The sequence below is a fragment of the Empidonax traillii genome, unplaced genomic scaffold (assembly GCF_003031625.1).
Source record: "Empidonax traillii isolate 1590-97213 ecotype Southwest subspecies unplaced genomic scaffold, ASM303162v1 scaffold77:size1270838, whole genome shotgun sequence".
Classification (NCBI taxonomy): domain Eukaryota; kingdom Metazoa; phylum Chordata; class Aves; order Passeriformes; family Tyrannidae; genus Empidonax; species Empidonax traillii.
The window spans coordinates 919,197-947,155 of record NW_020955270.1 but is presented as its reverse complement, the minus strand read 5'-3'; the positions used below and the strand labels follow the sequence as shown (position 1 = coordinate 947,155).

Genomic DNA, 27,959 nt, shown 5'->3' with positions numbered 1-27,959 from the left:
AGTGACAAGCTCACAGCTGAAGAATGAATCAAAGGCAAACCCTACAGTCAGCTCTTGGACTCGTACCAGAATCAAGTAGAACTGCGTTCTTAAGGTCAGCAATTCAAAATTAACTGGAAGTATCTGGATTTATTTGGAGCAGTTAATCAGCTTTCTGTTTGACCTTTATCTATCAAGTTTTTAAAGCATCAAGCTAAAGCCTGAAAATTTGTGTCAGATATTTTCCATGTGTCAAACGTACTGTGTAGACACTGAGAACCTTGCCGCTTTCTTGCACAAAGTTTGCAGTTTTAATTGCAAAGCCTCTCTTTCACCCTGTAGCTGAAGATCCCGACACACTCGCTCTGTGAGTGAGGAATTGATGTATACAGCTTCATCTCTGATTTTGAACAAGACATGCAATATGCAGATATGACAGATAAGTTTTTGAAGTAATTTCCAAACTAATCCTTGGACTTCCTGGTTTTTTACTATATTTATCACAGCTTCCATTATGTGCAGGATTGCATATTCATCCAGAATTACTTCATTTAAGCTTGGTATCACAACATTTTGTTAAATGGGGAAGTAATTACCCTGTAGACTATGACAACAGGATATGTGAATGAAGGAGGTCATGGAAAACACCGCTTTTGCAGGTGGAATCATGAGGATAGTGGAGAAGACGACGCGCACCCGGAATGCTACAGAGGAGATGAAGAGAGCAGGCAGCACAGGCTGACCCCATTTGAGAAACTAATGCAGGATATGTCTCACAATGAAAAAGTGGTGAAAGAATTAACCCTGGGAAAGAGAATTGCCTTCTATCGAGTCAGAGGAGAAATAGGAAGTGGGAATTTCTCACAAGTGAAGCTTGGAATTCATTCCCTAACCAAAGGTAGGCACTATTGCATGCTGAGTAAGTACCCTATACAAACGGCCTTCTGGGGAAAAAAGATGTCTGAACCTTAAATACACATATAGTTTGTATGTGTCTTTTTAATGTGGCTGAGTGAATCTGTAGGCAGTGTCACAGAAAAATGGTCAAGGTTGGAAACATTTTCTCTAGATAGCAACCATGACAAGAAAAGTTCATCGCTGCACTCCACGGTGTTAACACTTCTCATCCCATGGTTCAAACACTCCACACTTTAAAGCATGTGTTGTGCCTCCCCTCCTACAACCTGTCCTGTCCATCTGTCCTTTTCTCTGCCCCAGCTCATGGGCTGCAGGGCTAAAGGTGGTGAATGCCCACTGCAGCATGGCTGGGCATGCTCCTGCCTGCAGCCAGCGGTAGCAAGGCTTCCTGTGTTTCATCACTAATAGCACTACTAAGGACCAAGATTTTATTTAGTCCCAGTAATTTTGGTGACAACTGTTGTGCCTGTTTCACAGACTCATTTTCAGACAGATGGGATGAGGCTATTGGTGCAGGGAAACGAGCTCTGGGAGGAGAGTCAGATTGAGAAAAATGCCATGATAGTAGTGTACAAAGATGTAGAGAAAACTAGTCACCCTGATGGAAAACAAGAACAATTTCTATTCTTGTAGGACAGAGGCAGAAGAAGAAATAGGACAGTTGATGACAAGTTCTTAGTTATACCTGTGACTGAAGTGTCCACTCCAGTTACCTAACCCTTCTAGTCCTTCATCGAAGTTAGGGTGCTTTTCTGTATTTAAACCAAGAATTTGGTTTAAATTGATGTGTTGACAATTCAACACAAACACCACTTTGGCAATACCAGAGCTTTCTTTTTCAAACTGATTGACTCTTCTTCCCTCCATCCTCTTGTAGGTGAGAGAACAAGATATGCCCCAAAACCTGTTTTATCTCCCATTATTTTCTCTGACTGACTCTTTCAGCCTAGACTTCAGAGGGTGAAAATTTGTGTGTAGTAGTTGTTGCACTGGGAATCTAAGTGGGGAACTAATGGTTAATTTTTCCATTTTAAGCCTGCCTCTGCCCAGGGGTTGCTTTAACTGGGTGTGGATTTTTTGATTTTGATTGTTTAAGAAAAGCAATTCTGTTCTACTTGGCCCATGGCAAGTTGTTTCCTCTTCTGTGATTTTTTTTTTTCTTCCAGAGGTAACTGTCTTGTACTTACTGCTGGAAGAAATGCTGCTCCTGTATCTGGAGCAACAGGAATGCTAATGAAAGGCTGTTAGAAATTTGATCTGGATGAACCCTTTACTTGCTGAACTTACTTAAAAAACAGGTTGCTTTAGTATTTAAATAGAGTTGACTGAAAAACTTTGAACTTGGTGAATACAGTAAGTTTGGACAAACTAAATAGCACAACCAAAACTCTTCCTCTTCCTTGAAAAAGTTCTTTTGCACCAGAAATCTCTCCAGTTATTTTTCTTTTGCTTGTTTGAAGCTTTTTTTGGTTAAAATTTTCATTGGGCAAAGAGTTGATTTCTTGATACTAAACTTGCAACTGTCATGAGGAAGGAAAAATAGAAGATGAACGTTTTCTGACTCGTCTCTGCCTGTGAGCTTATCTGTGTTCATAAAACACAGTACATGGACAGAAGAACAGGGACATGCACACAGGCATGCACCCATACCCACTCACCACCACCCACAGAGAGGATTCTGGTTTTTGCAGTAGATGCACATTGTTGTATTGGTGATGATGTTCCTTCACAGTGTTAATGAGTACTAGTCTTTTTTTTTGCTGATTATATAAATACAAAGGCTTCATTATTAATGCTGTTTGGGTCTCTGTGGTAGGGGGCGGTGTATGCGTCAGGGCTGTCCAGCTCCTCAGTTACTACCATAGTGTTAAGTATGGTCTCTCTCCATACATGTCACCCTATATCAAAAAGAGAAACAATTTTGGCTTTTACTACCAAGAGCCTTTGTAACAATTACACCTTGCGTTCTTTTCTGTTGTCCTTGTGATCTCTCACAGCAGGACACAGGACTTCTAGAGAGAGAGAAGAAAAAACATCAGGATCACATTGGATGACATACCTTGATTCTCTTACAAGTGCTGTGTTGGTTGTTTAGAGAATACAGAGAAGTTTTTGGTGCTGTGGTAGGGCTTGGATAGGTGTGCTCCTCGCTGGGTAAAAAACTCTCTGGATAGCTGTACCCAGGGAGTGGTAGTAAATGAATTTACATCCAGCTGAGGCCATCAGTGGTGGGGTTCCCTAGGGCTCAGTGTTGGGACCAGCCCTGATTAACACCTTAAGCAGTGATCTGGACAAGGGGATTGAGGGCACCCTCGGTCAGTTTGTGTAGATGACAGCAAATTGGCTGGGAGTATTGATCTGCTGGAGGGTAGGAAGGCTTTGCAGAGGGATCTGGACAGGCTGGATCGATGGGATGAGGCCAGTGGTATGAGGTTCAAGAAGGCCAAGTACCGGGTCATGCCCTTGGGTCACAACAACCTCAGGCAGCTCTACAGGCTGGGGGAAGTGTCTGGAAGGTGGCTCGGTGGAAAATGATCCAGGCATGCTGACTGATAGCGGCTGAACATGAGCCAGCTGTGTGCCCAGGTGGCCAAGAAGGCCAGTGGCATCCTGACTTGGATCAGCAATAGTGTGGCCAGCAGGACCAGGGCAGTGACTGTCCCCCTGTACTGGGCACTGGTGAGGCCACACCACAAATCCTGTGTCCAGTTCTGCGCCCCTCACAGCAAGAGGGACATTGAGAGGCTGGAGTGAGTCCAGAGAAGGGCAACAGAGCTGGTGACAGGTCTGGAGCACAAGTCTGATGAGGAGCGGCTGAGGGAGCTGGGGGTGTTAGCATGGAGAAAACGAGGCTCAGGGGAGACCTTACTGCCCACTACAAATACCTGAAAGGAGATTGTAGCCAAGTGAGGGTCATCTTCTTCTCCCAGGTAATAAGCCATAAGACAAGAGGAAATGGCCTCAAGTTGTGCTAGGAAAGGTTTAGATGGGACATTAGGAAAAATTTCTTCACTGAAAGGGTGGTCCAGCACTGGGACATGCTCCCCAGTGAAGTGGCGGAGTCACCATCCCTGGAGATATTTAAAAGATGTGTAGTTGTGGCACCTGGGGACATGATTTTAGTGGTGGATTTGGCAGTGCTGGGTTAACAGTTAGATGTGATGATTTTAGAGGTGTTTTCTGATTTTATGCTTCTATGTCTATTGTGATATTCAGGAGTGTTATCCACTATATTAACCTGAATTTTGGCTGACATTTTTTGCAGAAACCTGTGAAGCTTTTTGCTAAGGACTGTTACATTCGTAAGCTCTGTGTAACCTTTATTTTAACATGCTTTCCAGCTGACAAAAGTAGTGTGAGAGCACAGCTGAACAGATGCAATTAAGAGCTTCCAAAATTTACAGCTAGTAAAAAGTCAGTGTAATGTGAAACATGAATTGCAAAAGCACAGATTTCCAGGCACCTAGTTTGCTTTTTTTTTTTTTTTTCCTTTTTAAAGCAATTTTTCACCTGGTTTTGTCTGTCGTTTGTTTCCTTTCTGCCGTCGCAGCAAACACCACTTCCTCCTGAAATTATTTCTCAACCTTTTCCTAATTTCTCTTCCAAAGATTTCAGCTAGCAGTTTTCAAACCTCAGCATATACTGTGTATAGTCAGTCAAACATCTTTCAACCCAGTCTTTTTGTAAATAAGCTCCCTGCTAAAAACGCCCGTCTGTTTAGCACTGCTGCCAAGCACAGGTAGTAGAGGATTTGCAAGCCAATCATTTTTTGGAAGCAGAGAGGACTGGTTTACAAAAGAAAAGAAAGGTGTCAGGTTTTTTACACTTTGGGTGGGCTGGATTTCTTCGCATGTCATGCATTTGCAACTGCAATTATATAGGTTTAAAGGAGCTTGGTCCTGATTTATGGTGGTGTTTGAACAGAAACAGGCTTTCAGTTGTAAACACTTTTCTTTTTCTCCCTGTTAAGAAACATTAAACATTTCCCCGTTAAAATGTTGCAGGAAAACTGACAAGGAGGAATAGTAGTTTCCAGCAAAAAGAATGGGAAGATTTGTTTTTTGTAAAGCCCAAATGACCTCAACTTTTATAAATCAAGATATAATGATGAAATTGCATGGTTAAGATTGTGAGAATTGTTCTGCCTGTAGTATCTAACCATTTAGTTGAGTGAACGTAGCCTACTGCAAGCTGATGCTCTTTCCTTGTGGTTTAAGAGATCAGTATGCTAGGAACATGACCAAGGATATTTTAGTCTGTCACTGCTGGGTCAGCAGTCAGAGCACTGCCAGGGTGAGTGTCAGTAGCCGCATTTCCTTCCAATTCACCATGCAGGAACAAGTACCTGCCTACCCACGGAGCTCCCTAGAAAGCATGAAACAGGTCAGAGAGAAGCAGTGTGGGGAAAACTGCCCCGTACTCAGCACAGACTCCTGAAAACAGGCACATCAAGGGGTAACTCAGTACCTCCCACAAGAATCATATTTGCTTCAAGTACCTGCTGCACTTCAGTAGGCAAATGTATGGTACTTGGTACTAAAAAATGTAAATGTACCAAACATGGAGTTTTCTTGATCTGTAAGACAGATGCATAAATATCCTCATAACTTCCTTTAGATATGTTGAAACACTAAACTTGAGTTAAAAAGTTTATGTCAGTAAGTAAAAACATTTTAAATGCTTTTATACCAGAACACAGGTACAGTTATAATACCCTTTTCACTCTTCTCTTACAGTAAAAAGTGAACAATACCCTTTTTTTTTTTTTTCTAACTTACTCCCATGTGCTAGAAACCAGGGTGAAGTTTTTTTCTGAAAGATTTGTTAAAAGTGATTAATTGTTAAGAAATCTGTGATTGGTTGACTAAGATATTTATTTCCAGGAATAAATAGTTGGTTTTGTTGCTGTGATCCAGTTTAATTTCGCTGTCCTGACAACTTATGCAAAGCCATCGTAACCCTGTTTTAACCAGACTAATCCTTCAAATACCAGCTGTATTCAGAACAGCGAAGACAAAGACCATAACCTAGAAACTAATACAGAAACATAAGGGCAACTGTGATTGATCTCTTCATCCTGCTCTGAGCTACCCTGATGATGTGGTACAGCTGCAGATGTATTATCTGTGTTTTGTGGCCCTTTCCTTCACTGTAGATACACTACAGAAAACATCTAGGATTTAACAGCAGCTTGGCATTACCAGAACAGCATATGTCAGATAGGTTTGCTGTCTTACAGGATCCCTGCAGCGTGCTCCGCTTCACTGTTTTCTCCCTTCCTCAGAGTAAAATTCTGTGTGTGCTGTGGATTCATGGCCCACTGCGGGATACAGACATAAAATGTACTTTTCCTGTATTCTGTACAGTACCAAGAACTATTAATACAGGAACACATTGGAGAAACTGGCACAGCTATCCTAACAAAGACAAACCTCAACAACACTGATGTTGCTAACTGAGAATTTAGGGGGGTAGGGGAGAAGTTAGGGAAGAGTTTTGTAAGTTGCACCAACTTCAAAATCTCTCCATTATAAACCTTCCGGATTACAGCCAGGGCCTTCTAAATTCCCCCCAACCAAACACTGTCGTAAAAAGTATTACCATTTGTACCTATTTGCACTAATAACATGGAAAAATGTCTTCCTTTTCAGAGAAAGTTGCAATTAAGATTTTGGACAAGACAAAGCTAGACCGGAAGACTCAGCGTTTGCTGTCTCGTGAGATATCCAGCATGGAAAAGCTGCATCACCCAAATATCATCAGGCTGTATGAAGTGGTGGAGACACTCTCAAAACTGCACCTGGTGATGGAGTATGCTGCAGGTGGGGAGCTCTTCACTAAAATTAGTACAGAAGGAAAGCTGCTAGAAACGGAGTGTAAAATAATCTTCTCCCAGATTGTGTCTGCTGTGAAGCACATGGTAAGTTGTTCTTACACAGGCATGTTGCCCCTCACTAGTCTTAGCAGATTTTGTGGGTGTATCTTTTGTTTTTCAACTAGTAGATGTATTGTTAACCAAAGTTTCAGGCCCACATTTCTGAAAAGCAAAACAGCTGGAGAAGAGAATACGAGAGAGCTTGCACATCTACCTTGAGTTACTGCCTCTCTGTTAACAGCTTTTAGGAGGAGACTTAGTGGGAACACCTGGTGGGTGGCATAATCCCTTTTACAACAGTGTTCTGTCTGCTTTAAGGTGCCCTGGGCATTAGTGAACAAAGCTTCATTTCTTCCCTCCACCTATTTCAAATCATGGGATTAGTCACTCTTCTGCTAGAACAAAGTGTTCCACAGAAGTTGTTAGGTGTTGCAAATGTCCAGCTTGCTTACTAATGAACATGGAAGTCTGTCCTTAAAGACAGGCCATTCCTGGTCCTCACTTAACCGTGAATCTGTGAGGTTAACATCCAGCAAGTCCCTTCCCCCTTGCCTTAGTCTTCAGTACTGCACCTAGGATGATGCCATTTGTGTAGAGCCCAAAGCACCTTGTAAAGGCAGAGAGGAGTAATTAACTACTTCAATACCACGTCCTCTGAACCTTGCATAGTAACTACAGGTACTTCAAACAACAGCGTGAAAACACAGAGGACTGTTCTACAAGTTTGAGTAGTAGTACTCATTAAAGTTGGCTCAGAGTGCCCTCCGGTGGCTCATGTTCTCCTGGCACATGATAGCCTCTGGTGAGGTCAGAAGCAAGGGTGTTCCCAGGTCACTCACTGCTCCTGTCTTACATAAACAGTAGGCATTTTTAATATATTTTGACAAAATGATCGTATGTCCTGTAAGTGATGGATTAGCTCCAGCACTTTCCACAGGACAGGTACCCTGCAGGAACTTAATTTACATTTCAAAATTACACCACACCTTTTTCTTAGAATCAAACCCAGATTACCAAGCTGGCAAACCTCTTCACTTGTACACACAGACTTCTGCACAACTTTTTACTTTTGCTAAGCTATCCAATCCAGACTATATAAATCCCATCTCACTGCTGCCAGTGCACAACAAGAACAGAGGATCCCTGCCTGTTTTTGAGGTCAGTTGAAATAGGATGTCAGACCGTTTCCTTATTGCCACCAGATACTGCACCTTGTTACTCCAGAGGGTAGGGCAGAGTGTGCTCAAACACATCCATTCCTTCTTGTTAGTTTAAAAATGAAGCTAAACCCTTACCTAATCAAGATGGGTATGTTGTGACTAAGCAGAACAAATTCAGTTTTAGTCCTTAGCTACTACTACCATTTCCAAGGGGAAAAAAGTAGAAGTTACAGTGTATGTATTTATTTTAGCTTTTGAAAACTAGAAGACACCACTAAACTTGGTATCCTGCAACATGAAATATCATGAAGCCCAAGTCTGTGGTCCGTTTCTCCTGCCACCACCAGTTCCTCATAGGACATTAGATCACACAACACAATTGTAGTCACTTTCTTACTCCATCTGGGACTATGGTTCACTCGGTGAACTAAATAAGCACTTATTTCCACAAGCTGTTACATGTAGTAACTGCAAAACCAAGTGTCGTGAACCCTGAAAAAATACAGATTTTGCATATGAAAGTATCTATCTAGTTTTATAGGATTAGCCATTCTGTTACAAATTTGCTTCATGAAAATACTGGTATTAGTTGGGACTGCTGGTCTTAAAAAAATCTCAGCATCCTTCTTTTCCCCTACTCAATTGGTTTTGTATCATTAGACAATCAAGTTATATTTTCTTAATACTTTTTCAGTTTTGTTGCAATACTAGTTTATGACTTTGCCCAAGATAACTCCCCTTCTCCTGTGGGGTAACTAATTGATTAGGGGTAGCCATTGAGAACTTTCCAGTGAACAAACCAATACCAACTTCTCCTCTTGTCCTACAGCATGACAATAATATCATTCACCGGGACCTGAAAGCAGAAAACGTCTTCTACACTAGTAACACCTGTGTTAAGGTGGGAGACTTTGGATTCAGTACAATGAGTAAAAGAGATGAAACTTTAAAAACTTTCTGTGGCTCTCCTCCTTATGCTGCTCCTGAGCTCTTCCGAGATGAAAACTATATAGGCATCTATGTGGACATCTGGGCACTAGGAATCCTCCTCTACTTCATGATGACGGGTAGCATGCCATTTCGGGCAGATACTGTAGGCAAACTGAAGAAGTGCATTCTTGAAGGGACATACACTTTGCCTCCTTGCCTCTCAGAAAATTGCCAGAAACTGATAAAAGGAGTCCTTCAGCCCGTACCAACCAAGCGATACTCTGTCAAACTGATTATGAACAGCGAATGGATGCAAGGAATACAGTATCCCAAACCTTTACAGACATTTAAACTGGATCCTAAGTATTTATCAGATGTCAATACGCTCAAAGAAGAAGAAATTGAAGTGAAAAATATTCTGGAAGATCTGGGAATCACAGAGCAGCACATTCAAAATAACCGGGGAAGAGATGCACGCAGCTCGATAACAGGGGTCTACCGGATTGTGCTGCACAGAGTACAGAAGAAAAGGGCACTGGAATCTGTTCCTATCATGTCCCACCCAGACCCCACAGAACAAGACTTGAGGAAAGGAATCCATTCTTACAGTGGGATTAAGCACACATCCAAGCTGTGTTCTATTTTATAAATTTGCACTGCAGACTATACTCAGCACATTTGACAGAGGGGATTATTCACTTTTCAGAGGGGATTATTGACTTTTCATAAATTCTGGTGTTACATTTTTTTGTAATTTTTGAATAAACCAAAAATGCCTCATCTTCTTTGCATTTCCCAAGTCACAGGAAAGCACTCAAACACAGAGCTCTCGTGCATTTGTTTGACCCTTGCGTCAGAGACATGGTATAGCCAGTGCAAGAACCCCAGTAACCAAAAGGAGCGGGAGTGGAGGGAGTTGATCTTTTAGTAAAGATCATACCATTGCGTTTAATCCACTTGGAGATTCTCAGTATAGCCATGTAACACCTAACTTCTGAAATGCTGTACCTCAGCTTGACACGACTTTACCACTGCAAACCAGGACAGTTTTTGCAGAGAATTTAAGCAGAGACCAGACCATAATCTAAACAACTGCATATTCTTCTTTTGAGCTTCCTCATCAAGATAATTTTAAAAAAGCACCTTCTTTTAAGAAACAGCAGTGCTGCAGTTCTCCGTTTGTTATGATTCCGAAAGACAAATTAAGATACAGTGTTTTAACCCTTCATGTGTGGTTGCAGTTCCCAATGCCTGATTGGTTGGACTACCATCAACTAACTGACACATTCCACTACTTACATGATTCTGCCAGTTTGGAACTGCTTCGACTTATTGCACTCCAATAAAGAAAGATTTAAGTGTACTCCAAAACTCATGTAGTTTTAAATTCTTGCTGTAGCACTTGTTACCAGTAGCTGAATGCAGTTAGTAGCAAAATCCACTTGTATCCGCTGAACATTACAGGCTTGTACTCAACTCCTGCCACCCTGCTTCGATAACCAAAGCTGTAGCAAAGATGATCTTGACACTCCTGACCACTGCAAGTTAAAGTGGGATAGGCTGACACCACCAGTCGCTCTGAGCATCACCAAGATGTAGATGCTTGAATTTTCAGCTTTAATTGCTGATTTTATACTTTCATCTTCAACAGCATCAGCTCCAATTCAAAGGACAAGAGAGGTAGCTTTCTTCCCTGAACAAGGACAGCTGACCTGCCTAAGCTAACAGGTAGAGGCTGTATGACTTTAGTTAAGGTAAGACAGCTGACAGAAGTTTTACATAGGTACAGCTGGTGCTTTCAAGTGTTAAGGGCAGGATGCCTTATAACAGCCTGTTATGAGGGCTGATGGGATGATGAGTTGACTTTGGAAGGAGCAATTAATTTAAATAGCAACAGAACGAGTCTGAAAAGCCATCCCTAGGAAACTGGACTCAGTGAGGCTCAGGTATGTACAAAGCAACACAAGCCCTTGCTGCAGAGTTTCTGAGGGGGATAAAACAATACTATCTGTTGTAAGACAGTAATAGAGCCTCCAGTGGTCTAGGGGAAAAGACACTGCACTGTCACTGCAGAGACCTGGGTTCGATTCCCGGTCGGGGCCCCTCCCCGGGCAGATGGAGCTCGTTAGCCCATAAGACAATCCATCTACGTCCTGAGGACCTCGCTGCCACCGTCCAAGCGTGCTTGGCCCCGGCCGATGAACCTCAGGATTAAAGGGTGGGCTCAGTTCCGCGCACACTGTGTCTCACCTAAAAAATCCAATGCGCAGGCTGGAAGGTGTAAAGACCTTCCCCGGTTCTTCGTTCGCGAAGAGACTGGCCATTACATTACAAGACAGTAATAATTATTAATTCCATATCATGAGGTGGGGATTAATTCCTCTGCTATAAACAGTTTCCATATGAAAGCATTTTAAGTTATTTTGAGACACAGCCCTGATGTAGTGGTTTTACACCAGCCTAAGCAACCCCTTCATTTTGTTGGGAACGACACGAAGAGAGATCCAGATTATCCAACCAGCCTGTGGACCCACACCTTCAGATTTTCACAGAGCCAGTTTCCTCTTTTTTCCCTGTTGAAAATAAAGCGTCCTAAAAACCCAACAAGTCAGCACTACTCCAACAGGTTTCAAATATGTCAAACTTTATTTTAATAAAGGATCAGCCTCACAGACCTGGGAAGTCTGTGCCAGTAGCTCACTTCTTGGTTTGTCCACTGCCAGCAATGGACTTTGTTCCATGACAGTTTGTTTTCCTGGTGCCGAGTTAAGTTTCACGAGGGCAACCTAAGCCAAAATACTTGCAAACACTATTGTCATGCATCATTGCTCCATCATTTTTAGCAGAACAAACAGATTAGTATTTGTCAATTTATAATAAACAACTATTTTATCAAGGCTTGACTGTACAAATACAGCAAGTTATCAAATCCTAGTGAGTGACAGGTAATACAAACACTTCATTACACACAGAAAAAATTGTGATTAACAGAGAAATAATTTTTTGCTACTTTATATTAGATAATGTGGCTTTGTAGAATTAGCAAAGAAATAAACTCAACAAAACTTAATCTGTACATTAGCTCAATTTAAATATATATATCTATATATAGAGATATAGATAGATAGATATATATATTACAGGCTTAAAAGGCTCATGTCATAGTTCATTTCCAATCTGGGATTTAAAAATCTACCAGAATGGGCTCCCCATTACCACTGTAAATCTACCACTGGCAAAATGGATAGGTTGTTGGGAAAAAACAACAAAACAAAGCAAAACACAAAAGAAATACAAGACACTAGTCCTACAGTATTACCAATAGTGAGAAGGACTTCAAGGTACAAAGCCAAATTCAAAGTTAGAAATAGTCTTTTGGAAATGTATTATATCAAGACTAGTGAGAGGCCGGAGTTCTGGACAAACTGATGAGATCACTCTCTTCCTTTGTTTGCCAATTACAATTGCTCCATTAATGTCTAGAAGTTTTATTTGAAAATTTGCTGTCTTGGATACTTCTACTAAATGATCCAGAAAGGTGCCAAATCAATGACCCTATTTCTTTAGAAGAAAAAATTTACTACTTCCCTTCTTTTTCCTCTTTCCTCCCAGGCTGCCATGACTCGCAATGCAGGCATAAAACACTTAATAGGCATATTAGGAGAAATTACATCATCACCATCATCATCATCATATACAAGGACTGCCTGAGACAATCCCTCAGCCTTGGCCATATTGATCACCACCACTGGTCTACCCTGGCCTCCAATCGGGAGGCCTGGAGACACACCATCTATAACGCTGCTGCTGCTTTTGAGAACACACGCAGGATCACTCTCGAGGAGAAAAGACAACGCAGAAAGAATCGCGTCTTGTCATTATCACCTGGGGAGTCTTTCTGCTGTGCCTTCTGCAACCGGACTTGTCTATCTCGCACTGGCCTTTTTAGCCATCAGCGCGCTTGTAGCAAGCGTGGGTAGAGCCCCTCTCTAATCTTTGTTCGCGAAGCCTAGCCATGATGATAGGAGAAATTACATACTAACACAGGGGATCACAGAGTTTCTTCCAAGAAAACCACTTGTCAGCCTAGCTGTTCTCGATCCAGTAATTTTGAGGGGAAGAGACATTCTATTCCAACAATAGATGTTACTTGGTTCTATACCTTTCCCAAAGCAATGGGGTGATGGGAGGCAAACTGGGAGAAGAAAGGGAAGGTGATAAAGTGAAAGAGAATTGCAGTATTCAGAAGATTGACTGCTTATTGTCAAGGCACTGAGAACCCTAACATTAAAAGCTTGGACTAGTTTGCACGCACTTGAGTACTGGTAGAAGTTAACAGTGTAGGTTTCAAGTCATTTTACACAGAAAGAGCAGGCAGAAGATTCCTTTTGGTTTTTTTCTATGTACAAAGACCTTGTAATAGACTACAGCTACTTCTCAGTAATTAAAAAAATTCAGACAAGTTAAGGAATCCACAAAGGACCTAGCAAGTCCTTCTATCTCCAATATACTCCTGATTTTAGTGTTCTGAAAATACTTTAAAATCAGCACACTGTATTATGATGGTTTTTTCCAAGGAGCTTAAAGAGTTTTTTTACACTCCAATGAAGTACTAGTGTACACTGAAACTTCAGCACTACTGCAATCCTATTTCTCTCTCTCTCACCCTACCCTTACACCTTCTTTCTTTTCCCACCTCACAGAGGTATCTTAATGCTCCCCATTGGAAAGGGCAACAGTAACGCCTTCAGTTTCTGTTGTTGCAGGGATTCTTGGCACTTTCTTAGCAGGGCTTGGGATGTGCTAAGAAGAAGGGAAAAAAAACATTAAATACAGATTTCCAGTTCACACACATTCATACTTCATGGCTAGTCCAACTCTCAAACAACATTCATGCTACACTGGATGGCTTGGCCTAAATTCAATCTAATCGGTCATGCTTCATGCAAACAGACTGTGTGAAAAGAGCCAGTTTTGTTCTTGTTTCTTTCTTGTGCAGTTTCATTCTCTTTATGATGAAATGTACTTTTTTTAAATCCCACGTTCAGCTTTTTACTTCTGGCTTGTAAGTTAGGCATATTAACAAAGTATTTAATATAACTCGTTAAACCACTTCCTCTTAACATACATGCACATGCTAAGACAGACATGTAAATGGTTCCACCATTTACATCAAACTTTGAAAGAGTGCCGAGTGTTCACCTCATGAACAATGCCTGGGTGCACAACTCCAACTCTTGCCTCCAGAGGTCCATCACCCAGGAGTGGGCGCCGGGCATAAGTTCGCCTGTGTTTTTCATCCACACGCACAAGGTACCAGGTTCCTTCAAAGAGATCCTCTACTGAGCACTGTGGAATATAGTTGGCTGTAAAAAAGGGAGTAACAGACTGTTAGTTGTTTCCTGGTGAGAGTTTTATTCAACACAGGCCTTTGCAGTTTGGATGCACTGACACAGAAAAAAAACAAGTCTGGATTTTTATTTCAGCCCATGTTGGGCCAGTGAAGACAAGCTACTCAGAAGCAGAAAAGGTTGGACATTTCCTTCATTCTACACCCTAATCATTTAAAGTCAGCTGAAATAAGTGATGAGCATTTTGCTGTAGGACTAGGAATGATTTATATTTATGAAGTTCTTACCCAAATGGTGTGTTTCCTGTCTGATCTTCATGTTTTCAGCAAAGACATCAGGTGAAATACACTTTCTTGAGTCAAGTCTTGCTTTGAGATCAGAAAGGCTGGCAGTTATCTTGTCCAGTGCAGAACCTGCAATACAGAACCATCGTGTAAGGCAGCACCAGTGCTGAGAACTACACAGCAGCATATTAACATTTCAAACCCATTTGAAGTACTTTGCATTACAGAATCTCAACTGTTAGTCATTTAAAAGTATTCCCAATTACCAATCAAAACATAATTGGAGTTTGAAGAATATTATTTGTTCAAGGAGACACAAACATTCCCTGGAGCTAGAACACCCTCAGTTTGGCACTGATATCATTCGGCATTGCTCTGCAGGTTTTATGGTGCTGGTCAGTTGTGTAATAAGGCATTGAGAGTGAGCTGTGCAAGGGAGGTGGTTAACATCTCATGTCACTCACCTGGAGTGGCATCCTGGGTAACCCTGATGGAATACAGGGTAGCAGCAAACCCAGAGCCGTAGGAGAACACACTGATTCTCTGTCCTGCCAGCTGCTCTGGGGAGTACCTGCAAATAGAACAACAACTTTTTAAAGTGGGAGTTAAGCCCAGGTCTCAGTTTTAAATAAATAGAAATTGCAGCTAACTTAGGAACAGCAGCCAGCAAATCATATTGTCTACCATACACATTTAGCTATGTGCATAAATTCTGACTTTTAAAAACACAAATTCAGATACTGTGATGAGTTCCAAAGCTGCCTTAGCAAAACAGAGCTGAGAAATGCACAGAGTATGATTATCTAAAAGGTAGCCAGTTTTCATTCTTGAACGACCTAAAGCCTAAAACGAGCAAACACATCTTGGAAGGCAATGTCAGAATAAAGAAAAAGGGATCCAGGAAGAGGGGTTTAATTTAAACTTAATATGATTTTGTAAAAGGCTGTCATTGAAAAAAAAAAAAAATAAAGCTAATTTAATTTGGTTTTGGTTACAGGGATACAAAGAAGACATTCTGGTTCTCTTTTCCACTGCAGGCATTTTTCTAGGGGGAGGGAAAGAGGGAAGGTTCGTGCTGAGAAGAGGCATCGCCTCACAAGTAAGTACTTTGGAAGGCAGTAGCAGCCATTTCACATCAGCTTCTGTCACATTATCAGACTGCTTGTCCCTTGAACTTGAATGCATGTGCAGAACTGATTTTTAACTTTAATCTTTCTGCTCAAGGCAATCTCGTAGGAAAAGGTTTGCTAGACAGTGCTTTTACAGACGTCTTTCTAAAACGAAAACCTTTTATGTCCTTATTCATAAACAGCTATGACTTTTTCCCCAATTTTATGCTTACTGGGCTAGAAGAGAGGCAAGGCAACCATAGACTGAAGGGGTATACATATTTCCATTCTGATTGGACACGAGCAACGAAGCTTTGGTTTTCTGATTGAAGAGCTCCGCACTAGCTTTCATAAAAGCTTTTTCCACATCTCTGTCAAAATACGTATCTTCAAGTTTTATATCCCTAATAAAAACAAAAAAAAGAAAATCAGAAACAGTTATTAAAATAGCAGAAAGTAAAAACACACCTTGGATGTGTAACAGAGTAAGATTATGTGAATAAGGAAGACAGCAGCCATTCTCACCTGAAAGCTTCCAGACCACTGAAAACACCATTTGCTGTTTCTGGGTTCTGGTCACTGAGAAAGTCATTCAGCAAGAGTCTGGCCACGGATTTCTGTACCAGTTTACAGTACGGAGAATGAAAGATCATGAATCCAAAATCATTCAAGGTGAAACGTCTGTCTGTCCCCTCTGGAAGTAGCAGAAGTGTTGTGTTACAAGCTATGTTTAGTACTCCCTTCAACTATGAAAATAAAGCGGGGAGCTGGCAGAATACCAGTCATCATAACATGTCAGCACACAAGAAGACACCAGTAACACTAAATACTGCTGTCAGGTGCATTTAAAACACGGCCACTGCTTCTACTTAAAAATTACTTCCTTACTATCTTTTGCACCAGCTAACAATGTTTGCTCTTATTCTAGGATAAGAGACATAAGCTCAGCTTCTAGACGTAAGCTTAACAGAATCTCCACCCAGCATTCCGACCTAATAAACTGTCATTTAACTCTCTTCACACCTATGCTTCTTAATGTGAGGGAAGCAATTACTAAACATATTGGATTAAAAAAAAAAAAAAAAGTATTGTTACATAACATTTAACCTAAATTTCTTAAAAGCCTGGGTGGAAGTGGGTAGCAGCATGCTTTTGAACAAGGTCTTATACATTACACCAACACATGCCTGTAGTTACAGACCGTCAGGAACTTAACCATGCCAGAACAGAACTAAGTAATTTCTTATGGGAGAGAGCAAATATTTCAGTCGCCTCAGAACACACAAACATGAAGAGATCCATACAGTAGTCTTTAGATCAGAATCTAGAACTTGAAAATACATTGTCTGTGTAGTTACACATTCCAGCATTTGCCAGATACTGCAGTACCATCAGGAGAGGCTACATACCCTTCTGCCACTGGGCATGGATTTTGTTGCGATAGACAGTATAGCAGCGATCCAAAGCACTGAGGTAGCACTGTATAGAGAGTTTGCCATCCACCACAGGGTATTCAGAGACCATATCTGGTTTGTAGAAGTCATAGGCATGCTGCATGTGGGTTCCACGCAACCCTGGTGGACAGAAAATGACAAAAGTTGAAAACTGCTTTATTCAGCTGCTCCCAGTCAACTGGAACACAGTACACATGCAGGAACAAGCAGTTTTGCCCTGCCCCCTCCCCCTGCCCCCCCAGTCAAGCAGATTTTCATAGAATCGTTTAGGTAAGGTTTCACACAGTTCTGTTGCTTGCTAGGTACAGTAGGACTGAGCATGACACACAAGCAACAAAGGACGGTCATCATATTGTTCTGGAAGCAGAATGTTCTGTTATTCAGCCCTAGTCCACTCTGCCAGTTTTACTGGACAATTCCCAAGGAAATAAACAGATAGGACCATCTCTAGTTGTTTCCTGCTTCATCCTATAACAGGACTTGGCTGAGTTAGCCCAGAGCAGGAGGAAACAGAACAATTTCTGATATTAGTGGGAGTTAATCCACCACTCCAGCGATGCACAAAAAACAGCAAAACGGGCTTCATAACAAGTCTGCCTGAACAGGGTGTGTCCTCCCACAGCACTAACCTCTCTCAAAGATCAAGGGTGCATTTGGACCAACCAGCATGGCAACGGCACCAGCCCCACCAGTTGGCCTCGCATTCCCAGAGGCATAGACAGCGATGTCTCCAGCCACCACAAGGGCATAGCGTCCTGTGAAAAACACACAGAAAAATCCGTGAGAGGCAGCCAAGCATCTGGCATGCCTTAACATCCACCAGCAACTTTCAGACTTCGGTTACTGAGGAGATGACATATCAAGATTAAGGGGATCTTCAATCCTTTTTCCCCCAAGTTTCTATTTTCTGGCAATTGCCAAAATTTACATGAGAACAGCAATTCATAGCTATGTCATTGTTCTTCACACTGTAACTGAACTAGTGGCAAATGCCCACAGTATTTAAAAAAAAGACTTCAGAAGAGAAAAACAGTTTATCCTTTAGGTTTTACAAGGTTAGACATGAACACTGTCATTGTAGGGCAGACTGATGTAAGGATGACGTAACTTTTCAAGAAAAGACCATGAACTTACCATCCCAAGAACTGGACTCAATCCAATTAATGGCATTAAAAAGAGCAGCAGTGCCTCCGTAGCATGCATTGGTGGTGTCGATTCCTTCCACATCTGTGTTACCAGATTCTTCAAACAGCTGCATCAGGACAGTCTTCACAGATTTTGATTTATCAATGATGGTCTCCGTTCCAACTTCTAATCTCCCAATACAATCGTAGGAAAGGTTGTTCCTCTCCATGAGCTTCTGGACCACAGTCAAGCAGAGAGAGTTGATATCCTCCCGGTCAGAGCAGAACCCCATCCTGGCCTGGCCGAGCCCGATGGTGTACTTCCCTGCATCCACACCATCATACTTCTCTAGCTCTGTCTGGTCAACATACTGAGAGGGAAAATATATTTCTAGCGCCACAATTCCCACATCTTTGGGCCAACAGGATTCAGCATTCACTGGAAGAGACCCAGGCATCGTGGTAGATCTTTAAGAAAAAAAAAAGAAAACCACAAAACCAGGTGATTTATTCACATCCATTTTGAGGGACCTACTTTCAGTTTCTGTAGTTTTATGGAAAAAGTTATAATTCGTGTATTCTACAAGGTAATTTGCAAAAGGCACGCCTTTGCCTCTGGTGAAACTTTGGTCAGAGCATTCAGTAAACATCATTAGGAGTTTTGTAACATTTTTTATTAAGAAGTACTTTCAAGTGAAAATATAAAATTCAGCCCCAGAGATGACAAGATGTAGGTTAAGCTCAAATTATCTTCCTGAGGCAAAACACACAGTGTTAAGTGTTTGAGAAATTAATGTTCATTATTTTACTAATGCTTATATGCAAAGTCTCGTTTTTGCATATAACAACCAAGCTAGAGACACTGACATTTTTTTTAATGTTGCTAGTTGAGAACCGAAATCGAAAATCTACCCATGCCAGAAAATTTACTACCGTAAAACAGGCCAGGGCTTTTCAAAATTATTTTTAGTTTAAACGAAGTGACGCAGGTGCTTACTGCTTTTTGTTTATACTTGCAACGAAACAGAATTCTTTCCAGAGTGGGGTTTTTTTTGTTTTATATTTGGGATTTCTTTCAGCACGAGGTAGGGGGAGCTGTTTTGTATTTTTGTTTGGAGTCTTCCTGTATGTTTGCTTCAAGCATACTCTTGTTTCAGCAAAGCGGAACACTGAAGTCCCAACACCGAGCCTGAAGGAACATTTCAGAGGCTGAGACGAGACGTACAGACTTCTCCCTGAGAGACCGAATTCTCTCGTTTTAATCCCATGACTTTCCCATCTCACCGCACCAGAGGACATATTACACTCCAGGACATACTACACCCTACTCCTCCAGCTCCGCCCCACCTCTATTACAGACAGGCACCATACTCCTGTTCCTTGCCTTCCATCCTTAAAGGAGCCCTCGTCCCTTCCCTGCCGAGCTCCAGGCACCGCCGCAACGACTTACCTGGCTTCTTCCATAAAACCGCGACGAGCTGTACAGAGGATTACGGACCGCCCCTACAGCAAATACTGCTTTAAAGAAAACCAATTTCGCCTCGTTTGTGCCCGCTACTGCCGCCCTCCCCGCCTCAAGGTTATCCATACCCCAGCCGGGAGCCGGCCGGGAGCCGCGGGAATGGGCCTGGCGGAGTCACACCGCGTCCCTCCCGCAGCGTGTTCCCGGCACAGCGCGGAACCTGGGGGCATTCCCGCCTTCCTTCCCCACTGTCCGCTGCCGCTGCCGCCGGCCCTTACTCGGGCTCCAATGCCATGACCGGCTCGCGGCGCCCGGCCGAGTGCGCGTGCGCGGCGCCAGCAGTGCGCGTGCGCCGCAAACGGCCACGCCCGCCCGCCTCAGGGGCGAGGGAAGGGCCGGGAAGCGCCGAGACTGAGGGGTGGGCTTCGGCACTGTGAACGGGGCGAAAAAAATTCACCGGCACCCAAAAGTCCAGTTTGGCGAGGTTTCCTGTGTTTTTGTTTCCTTTTCTTCTGGACAATCCCTGGCCACGCACTACCGTACACTGGTGGCACCTCGCTACTATTTGCATGGTGGAGTGGTGCCGTACCTTGCTTTAAATTTTCCGGACTGAAAAAACCAAAACAAACCCAAAACCCCCACAAACAAACAAACAAACAAACAAAACAAAACAAAAACAACCACAAAAAAACACCAACAAAAACCCAAACCGCCAAAACATCATTATTCCTGCCGTCGGGAACAGATGTTGGGCAGGATTATGGATTTGTTATCGCACAGCAGCAGGTTAATACTGTTGAACGGGAGTGGCTGCTCTGCTAAAGCCACAGCCAGAAGAGGGAGCAGCGTGGAGGTCCCCAGGGCCCTCAGGAGCTGCGAGGCAAGGTCACATCCCCTCCCGGCAGCACTATGAGCCGGGAGCCACGGAGCAGCACTGGGGTACGAAACTTGGCTCTGTTTTACCTCAAATCTGCACAGCTACTGTTGGGGAGGAGGAGGATGCTTTTCAGCTCCCATATGAACGCAGACACAACACCCACAGCGAGATCCCAAGATACCAGCTGGGAAAAGGGCTCTGGGGTTCAGCTCTCTTTCTGGCACAAAATACTTCATTTTCTTTCAAAAGGATTTTTTCCAAAAGGAAATACCAGCTGCTGCCAGCTCAGCAGTGTCTGGCTGCCACCTTGAGGGTGAGCCGTGTACCCAGATCAGAGCTCATTACTGCTCCAAGACCAGAAAGTTGAAGACTGCAGAGAATCTCGAGACTTAATTTAAGATGTATACAAAAATCATTGAATGGTTTGGGTTGGAAGGGACCTTAGAGACCATTTAGTTCCAAACCCCTGGGGCCAAGCGCAGGGATGCCCTTCATTAGACCAAGTTGCTCAGTGTGCCATTCAGCCTGGTCCTGAACATTTCCATGGATGAGGCATCCACAGCTTCTCTGGGCAACTTTTTCCAGTTCCTCACCACCCTCACAGTAAAGAATTTCTTCCTAATATCCAATCTAAACCTGCTTTCTTTCAGCTGGAAGACATTCCCCCTAGTCCTGTCACTATATGCCCATGTAAAAAGTCCCTCTCTCTCTCTCTTTTTTTTTTTTTTTTTGGTAAGCTCTCTTTAAGTACTGAAAGGCTGCAGCAAAGTCTCCCCATGGCACTAGCCATAGAAGAACAGCAGCTAGCAGCTGTTAACCAGGCAGTGAATTATTAGGAAAAGCAATATGCCAAGAGGAATTCTACTGCTGGGAGGGCTAAGGAAAAACAGTGTGCTTTGTGCTTGCTCCTTATAGAACTCCAAGATCCAAAACTGGCATTTAACTGATAATATCTGCAGTTCTCTTGTCAGAAAACTTTGTGCAGAAGACAACTAAAGGGAGGGTCTTTCTACCACATTCTCATGGGTCACCAAATACCATACTTCCCAGATACTCCTAACAGGGCAGGAGTCTGGGCTAGTAGGCTGTACTGCAGAGAGAAACACTGCTTCATGAGCATGCTCTGATAATTGAAGGAAACGAGACATATGACATCTTACGTCAGTCATTACAGAAAAAAAAATGGTTTTACTTGGTTTAAAACAAGCAGCCTTTTGTCCTCCTGGTAAAACAGCAAACAACATCCCATCATTCAGTTTTCACTGAAAACTAAAACTTTCTCAGAAGTATGATTTCTTTAAAAGACCAACAACCCCAAATGCTTTGATATAAATGAGAAACCTGCTTTGTTTTGTGTCACCTTAGGATTTCAGTGGGAACGAACAAGCAGGATAAGACAAGCTATTGCTTTCCGCTGGTGTTACGAGAAACATGTTCTCCCACAACAACTGGTAGCGTTCATTGTCTTTCTTAAAAATTTGAGCATATTATGTCAATAATTTGACTCTTTTCATTCCTGCCTTAATTTTTAATTCCAACAGAATATTTTACTCAAAGTTCAAAAATAAGCCCCAGCCTTCTTTGCTTCAAGCGCTGCCTTTGGCTCCAGGGGACCGGTGGGACGGACCGCGCCGGTGGCAGCTCCGGCGGTGACATCATCGCCTTGTCCCCGCACGGCTCCGCAGGTGCCACTCGCACGCAGGACACCCGTCCTGCCATCAGATGCCGCTCCTCCGCCCAGACCGCGGTGACATTCCCGCGGGACGCTCAGCTCCGGGCACCGGGATGGCGCCGCCGGCCATCCCCGTGGGACGCTCGCCCACCTTCGGGATAAGGTACGGGATGCGGCCTTCGGGCATCCCCACCGGACGGTCATCTCCGGGCGCCGGGATGCACTGCCAGGCATCCCCGTGGGATGCTCGCCTAGCTGCGGGCGCCGGGATACGGGCGAACCGCGCAGAGTCCCAGAGCGCAGGAACCCTCGGGCCGAGCCGTGCCGTGCCGCCCGCAGGGGTGGCGGCACATCCGACACCGGGGCTCCGTCACCAACAGCAGTGGCGCCGGGGTGCCTACATCCCTGCGGCAAACGCCATTGGGAAGGAGGGCGGCGGCATCCCTGGGAGCAGCTCCAGGCTGCCTCTGCCCGAAGGGGGCGGCGAAGGCAGGGGGACACGCTCGCCCTGCCTTTCCCGACCTGGGAGGGCGACTCTGTCGCGACACTGAGAGGCGATGAAGGGACACACCGTGGCCCCAAGACGGGGCAGAGCCCCGCATCATCCACCCACCGCAGCTTACCCAGCTGGGGGCTTCCCCCGGCGGCAGCGGCCGGGATCCCTGCCCAGGATGCGGCTACTTCGGGAGACGCCCGATTTCCCGGGCGGGGGCGCCGCTCGCCACCCCACGGGCTGGGATGCTCCGAGATGCTCCGGACAGCGCCCGGCGCGGGGTGCGGGCTGGCACCGACGTTAGGACACCATGACCCTCCTTTTTAGGGTATTTTTTTTTTGTTGGTTTGTTTTTTTCTTTCTTTCCTTTTCTCCTTTTCTCCCCCCCCCCTTTTCTTTTCGTTTCTTTTCCTCCTTTTCCCCCCCCTCGTCTTTCGTTATCTCATCCCCGCCGCGCTGTAGGCTCTACTCCAAACACATCCCCTAAAAACACCTCTCCCAGCTGTGCCGACCCGTCCCCAAGCCCTGCCTGCGGCTCTCCAGTCCCGCCGCTCCACGCGTGCTTCCCCCTACACGGCTCCGCAGCCCCTCGCCCCTACCCCCTCGTACCTCCGCGTCCCGAGCCGCGCTCACCCCTCGGAGATGACAGTTCCTGCTGTGGCTCCCGGCGCGTATCCCGGTGCGTATCCTGTCTGTATCCCGCTGTGTCTCCACACTCCCCAGCCCAGCCCCGCCGGCCGCGCGGCCTCTTTAAGCAGCCGCACCGCCCGTAGCCCGGCGCGCTTCTTGAGTGGCAGCCCTATCCACCAATCACGGCCGCGTCCGCGCCGGGTCCCGCCCCTCACCCAGCGCGCGGCGGGCGAGGCGGGCGGGGGGCGATGGCGTGAGAAAGTGACGTAGCGTGGGCAGAGGGCGGCGCGCCAATGGGCACGCGGCAGGGGCGGCGGGCACCCAATGGGAGCCGAGCGCCGCGCTGGGGCAGCCAATGGGACCGCGCGGCCGACCGCGGGTGAGGGTGGGACGGGCGCGGGCCGCGCGCTAGGCTGTTGCCCGGCAACGGGCGTGTCCGTGCCTCCCGCCGCGGCCTCGCGGGCATCCCGGACACGGAGCATCGTCCCGGACACGGAGCATCATCCCGGCCCCTCTGTGCCCCGGGACTCGCACGGGGCGCTGCCAGCAGAATTGCCTGATGGATTATGTGATGAATGTTCAGCCCTGCCCTGTCCTGGATGTTCCCGTCATAGTCTCGTCCCAGCTCGTTAAATCTACGGTGTGTTAAGCTGCACATCATGGGCTTGCCGCTGCCTGACAAATTGTCAGTTAGCTAATGTGCGGGTTCCCCGTGCCAGCCCCGCTCGCCTCCAGGCCGTGCCATGGTTTATATCCACCTAATCCATGGCCATGATTTATATCCACCTAATCCATTGCTGCACAGGCCATGGGGCATGCCTAGAGAACGGGGAGCATGAACCTCTGCTGCTGATGGGAAGTTGCTTGACAGAAGTCAAACACAAATGTTATAGCCTGGGTAACTGGGTTGTAAAGCACAGCCCAAGTCAGGGAAATGGTGCTACCCTGGCAGCTCCCTTGTCAGCCTCTGTGAGATCTGATTGCTGCAGCCAGCACAGGCTACCACCTGACTCACCTCAGGGTGTTAAACCACCATCTTAGGAGAAGGTAAAAATACTGCAAAGGAGAGGGAAAAGCTGTCATTGAAAGTGCTAAGTAAGTCCTGTCCTATTTGTTCAGTCTGTTTTGAACTTGTGACCTTTCTGCTGTTGTCGTGCAAAATCGTCACAGATTTGTCACATAACTCTCTGTACTGCAAGGACTGAGATACCACTGAGAAACTGAGAAAAGTTTTGTTCTCACGTGTTACCCTGCAGTCTCCTGAAAAGCTCGTGTCAATCTGTGTACAAGCCAGTTCCACTTGTTGTTCTGAAAAAAACATGTTGACAAAATGCATACTTGGTACATAATGGCTTAGTTACATCATGTAGACATGTGTAATCTCCTGTGCCTACAGACCAAAGGGACTTGTTAGGAAAGTTCATACTCTGCTCTAGGAATCTAAGACTCCAATTGCTTCTTCTTTTCCATTCCTACCATGGAAAACTCAGAAAACCCCCAAAAACCAGAATCCGTGTCCTTGTTCTAGATGTCAAAATTGGTTCCTAGTATCATTATGTGCTTTGGTTGCAAAATACTTCCTAATATGGGGGTGCTTGAACTGTCCTGCCTTTAGGGAACAGTTGCTCAGGGGCAGATGAATCAGTCCATCTCACTGAGTTTGTGGGAGCTCAACTGAGAGCTGCAAGTGCCCCCTGGAGCTTTGCAGCCCCTTCCCTGCTCCCTGGGGGCTGAGCTACCTGTGTGCAGGGTTAGGGTTAGGGTGACAGGGAGGTGTGAGGAGACCCCTGGGCAGCCTCTCCACCTTCACTTGGGAGCCCTGTTCAAACCTGGGCCTTTGCATGGGGAGCACCACCAGTGTGCCTGTGCCTGGCTTCGACCTCTGCTGATCTGACCCACTGACTTTCCAGCTTCACCTCTGACCTACTCATCTCCACAGATTTGCCTGGAAACTTGGACTCTTGGTTGATCCCGTGTTGCCATCACTGGCCCTGCTCTACCTGTTTGTTTGGGCACTGTGGGAGCCTGTCCTTGGCGAGGTCACTGCCCTGCTTGCTGCCTTGTTGTGTCCAGCTCTGGGGTCACCTGCCCTTGCTGCTCCCTGATACTGTAAATCTGCTCACCTGTGAGCCTGTACTTATGTGGTGGGTTTTTTATGATAAATGTCATATTTGCTTTCACAATCGTGAAGTCTGAATTGGGCTTTGTAATTGGTTTTTTTTGGGTGTGTAGTCAACAATAAATGCAGATGTAAAAAGCAGTTTTCTTTATTACATCTTCACAGATCTGATTAAAAAAAGCTGCCAAAATTACTAATTACTACTTAGCTTGGGGATGTGATCCATATTACTGCTTTCTTTTCTGTGGTCTAGCTATCTCTACCAGGTAGATAGAGACTTACCTGGTCTCTATGCTGCTAAAAGCAATGTATTTGCCTCCTCAGGATGTTTATGGATCCAGATGATAATTTAAATATATATCCAGTCCAGATGTCCTCCTTTTGCAGACTAGTTGGATGACTAATTCTTTATAGCCTAAGAACTAAAAACTACTCTTTCTCATTAATCAGTCTAATTTATTTTATAATTGTTGTCCATAGCATTATTCTTTTTATTCAGCTTTATGAGACTATTGCTTTTCCTGCCACTGCGTGTATTACAAGGGAATACTGAAAAAAAAAATTACAAATGTTTCTGCACAAGAAAGGATATGCCTATACTCCTGTTGCAATAGATTACAATTGTTTTGTATTCGTTTCTCATAAAGATTGCATTAATATCATTAAAGTTGCTGGTGAATCTTGTTCCAAACCTCTTAGGTAATTAATTATAGTCCTCCAAGCAAACTGTGCTCCAGACATGTGATGGTACTATTTCCAGCCCAGGTAGTGAGAATGCAGGTCGTTTCCCTTTCGTGGCTCTAGAGCTCAACCAATCTGTCCAGGGAGATTTCCAATCGAGGCTGAATTTGTTAATTTGTTGTAACCTCAGTAACCTTAGAACAGGAAACCTAGGAAAAGATAGGTCCATTTAATAAAGATGGTATTACCAGAGAAACTCAGCATGACTTGGAATAACCTTGGAGCAGAAACATGCTCGGACAGTGCGAGTGAGAGCACACACCCTCTTAAAATCCAGGCTGTTTGATAGAAGAGGAGTTTGAATTTGAGTCTCTCTCACCATTTTTCAGCTGTGTAAAAGTGGGTGGGAACTCCTAACCTGATACTATTTTGAAAGAAAAGTGTTTGCAGTCTGATGATTCACCTTCTAGCTTAAAGCCAGAGTATCAAATTCTGGGTGCTGGTTTTGTCTCAATAGACCCAACAGGTTCTTTGCTTCTGCTGAGTAGTTCTTAAGCAATGCTATCTGTGACATTGTTTTAAAGCCTCCTAGAGAGATAGAGACTGTCACAACTCTTAAAATAAGTGAAAAATCCAGATGATAATCATCTGTTAAGCTCTTTTATATTTCCAGCCTAACTGGGACTTAATTCAATGGAAGTTACACTTCTAAGCCACTAAAATACTCACTGGGGTTTTCAGATGCAGCCAACTACATCTTTAGGCACCCAAACCCCTTGGAAAGAGAGTTTTATCCAGCATTTTCAGGGAAAACAAAGTCATGTGCCCTAATAATCTCTTCCACAAAACAAGATGTTGAGATGACTTTACTGAAAAAGGCATTGATTTGATTTTGTTGCCAAGTACAAAATAGCAAAGGTCAAAAATAATGCTGAGGGACAGAGAGTGTGAGATCACACAAGTGAAAGTTTGGAAATGGGAAGGTTTTTCTTCTACATATTTGTGTTAGGGTTCAGGGATAAGTGAAACTGTACAAGACTGGATCTCTCAAGTGCTGTTTTGATATTTCATATACTAATATCAGGGAAGAAAGTTTTTTTAGATTGGATGACTAGTAAAAGTTATTTCTAATTGAATTCCCAAAAGAATGCACAGGAACCCAAACTTGAAACACAGCTGCAGTGGAGAGCGGTCTTCTATCATCTCATAATCTCTGAGTTTGGTCTCCTGGTTCCAGGATAACATGGCAGAAGACAATACCCAGTGTGAAGAACTGGGAAATGTAAACAAAAATATCAAAGCCTGTATATTAAAGTAGGTCCAGTAAATGCAAATATTTCAATAACATTTGAGCTGCAGTTCTGGCTGAGTCTTAAAATATTTGTGATGTTGTATCAATTGCAGGTATTAAAAGCTATAAAAATGCATTTAAATCATACTTGGCAGGTTCTTTATGATATGTATAAGAGGAGAAACTGCAGCAGTGTTATAATTTCAAACACAAAGCAGGAATTGCTGAACAGATAAGAAAGATTTGGGGGGCAGGAAAGCTGACAGTGCAAAAACAAGTCACCAAGTATCTGCACTGCTTTCCAAACCAGAGAGACAACTGCAGCTGTGCTGTCTTCTTACAATTGTCAAAGGACAGGTCTGCAAGCCAGGACTGCATGGAGCTTCCCAGCAGCCTGTGCCTAAACCAATGCAGACTCTTCCTCTTCCTCTTCCTCTTCCTCTTCCTCTTCCTCTTCCTCTTCCTCTTCCTCTTCCTCTTCCTCTTCCTCTTCCTCTTCCTCTTCCTCTTCCTCTTCCTCTTCCTCTTCCTCTTCCTCTTCCTCTTCCTC

At 44.2% G+C, this 27,959-nt stretch overlaps 2 protein-coding genes across 4 annotated transcripts; one reads left to right on the top strand and one right to left on the bottom strand.

The window, feature by feature from the left end:
- Nucleotides 1-23: 23 nt before the first annotated feature.
- On the top strand, nucleotides 24-9,989 carry NIM1K (NIM1 serine/threonine protein kinase). Of its 2 annotated transcripts, XM_027880892.1 has the most exons (4): nucleotides 24-94; nucleotides 639-877; nucleotides 6,549-6,817; nucleotides 8,762-9,989. In XM_027880892.1, exons 1-4 carry the CDS (start codon nucleotides 24-26, stop codon nucleotides 9,509-9,511), a joined length of 1,329 nt encoding a protein of 442 aa, XP_027736693.1. In that variant the 3' UTR covers nucleotides 9,512-9,989. The 2 variants fall into 2 exon arrangements, with proteins under 2 accessions (XP_027736693.1, XP_027736692.1); XM_027880891.1 differs by lacking the exon at nucleotides 24-94 and having other exon boundaries at nucleotides 470-877.
- A 3,265-nt stretch (nucleotides 9,990-13,254) lies between these two features.
- HMGCS1 (3-hydroxy-3-methylglutaryl-CoA synthase 1) lies at nucleotides 13,255-23,364 on the bottom strand. Of its 2 annotated transcripts, XM_027880889.1 has the most exons (11): nucleotides 23,322-23,340; nucleotides 19,635-19,662; nucleotides 18,195-18,652; nucleotides 17,690-17,815; nucleotides 17,016-17,180; nucleotides 16,132-16,300; nucleotides 15,840-16,010; nucleotides 14,962-15,068; nucleotides 14,501-14,626; nucleotides 14,065-14,228; nucleotides 13,255-13,665 (listed from the first exon to the last, which is right to left on the bottom strand). In XM_027880889.1, exons 2-11 carry the CDS (start codon nucleotides 19,646-19,648, stop codon nucleotides 13,573-13,575), a joined length of 1,593 nt encoding a protein of 530 aa, XP_027736690.1. In that variant the 5' UTR covers nucleotides 19,649-19,662; nucleotides 23,322-23,340; the 3' UTR covers nucleotides 13,255-13,572. The 2 variants fall into 2 exon arrangements, with proteins under 2 accessions (XP_027736690.1, XP_027736691.1); XM_027880890.1 differs by lacking the exon at nucleotides 19,635-19,662 and having other exon boundaries at nucleotides 23,322-23,364.
- Nucleotides 23,365-27,959: the final 4,595 nt, after the last annotated feature.

Coding starts and splice junctions, on each gene's coding strand:
- HMGCS1 (XM_027880889.1), bottom strand. Junction 17,816..18,194: donor TGAGTCCAGTTCTTGGGATG/GTAAGTTCATGG, acceptor TGTTTTTCACAG/GACGCTATGCCCTTGTGGTG. Junction 17,181..17,689: donor ACCCTTGATCTTTGAGAGAG/GTTAGTGCTGTG, acceptor TCTGTCCACCAG/GGTTGCGTGGAACCCACATG.
- NIM1K (XM_027880892.1), top strand. CDS start 24: ATGAATCAAAGGCAAACCCTACAGTCAGCTCTTGGACTCGTACCAGAA. Junction 95..638: donor AGTAGAACTGCGTTCTTAAG/GTCAGCAATTCA, acceptor CCGCTTTTGCAG/GTGGAATCATGAGGATAGTG. Junction 878..6,548: donor AATTCATTCCCTAACCAAAG/GTAGGCACTATT, acceptor CTTCCTTTTCAG/AGAAAGTTGCAATTAAGATT.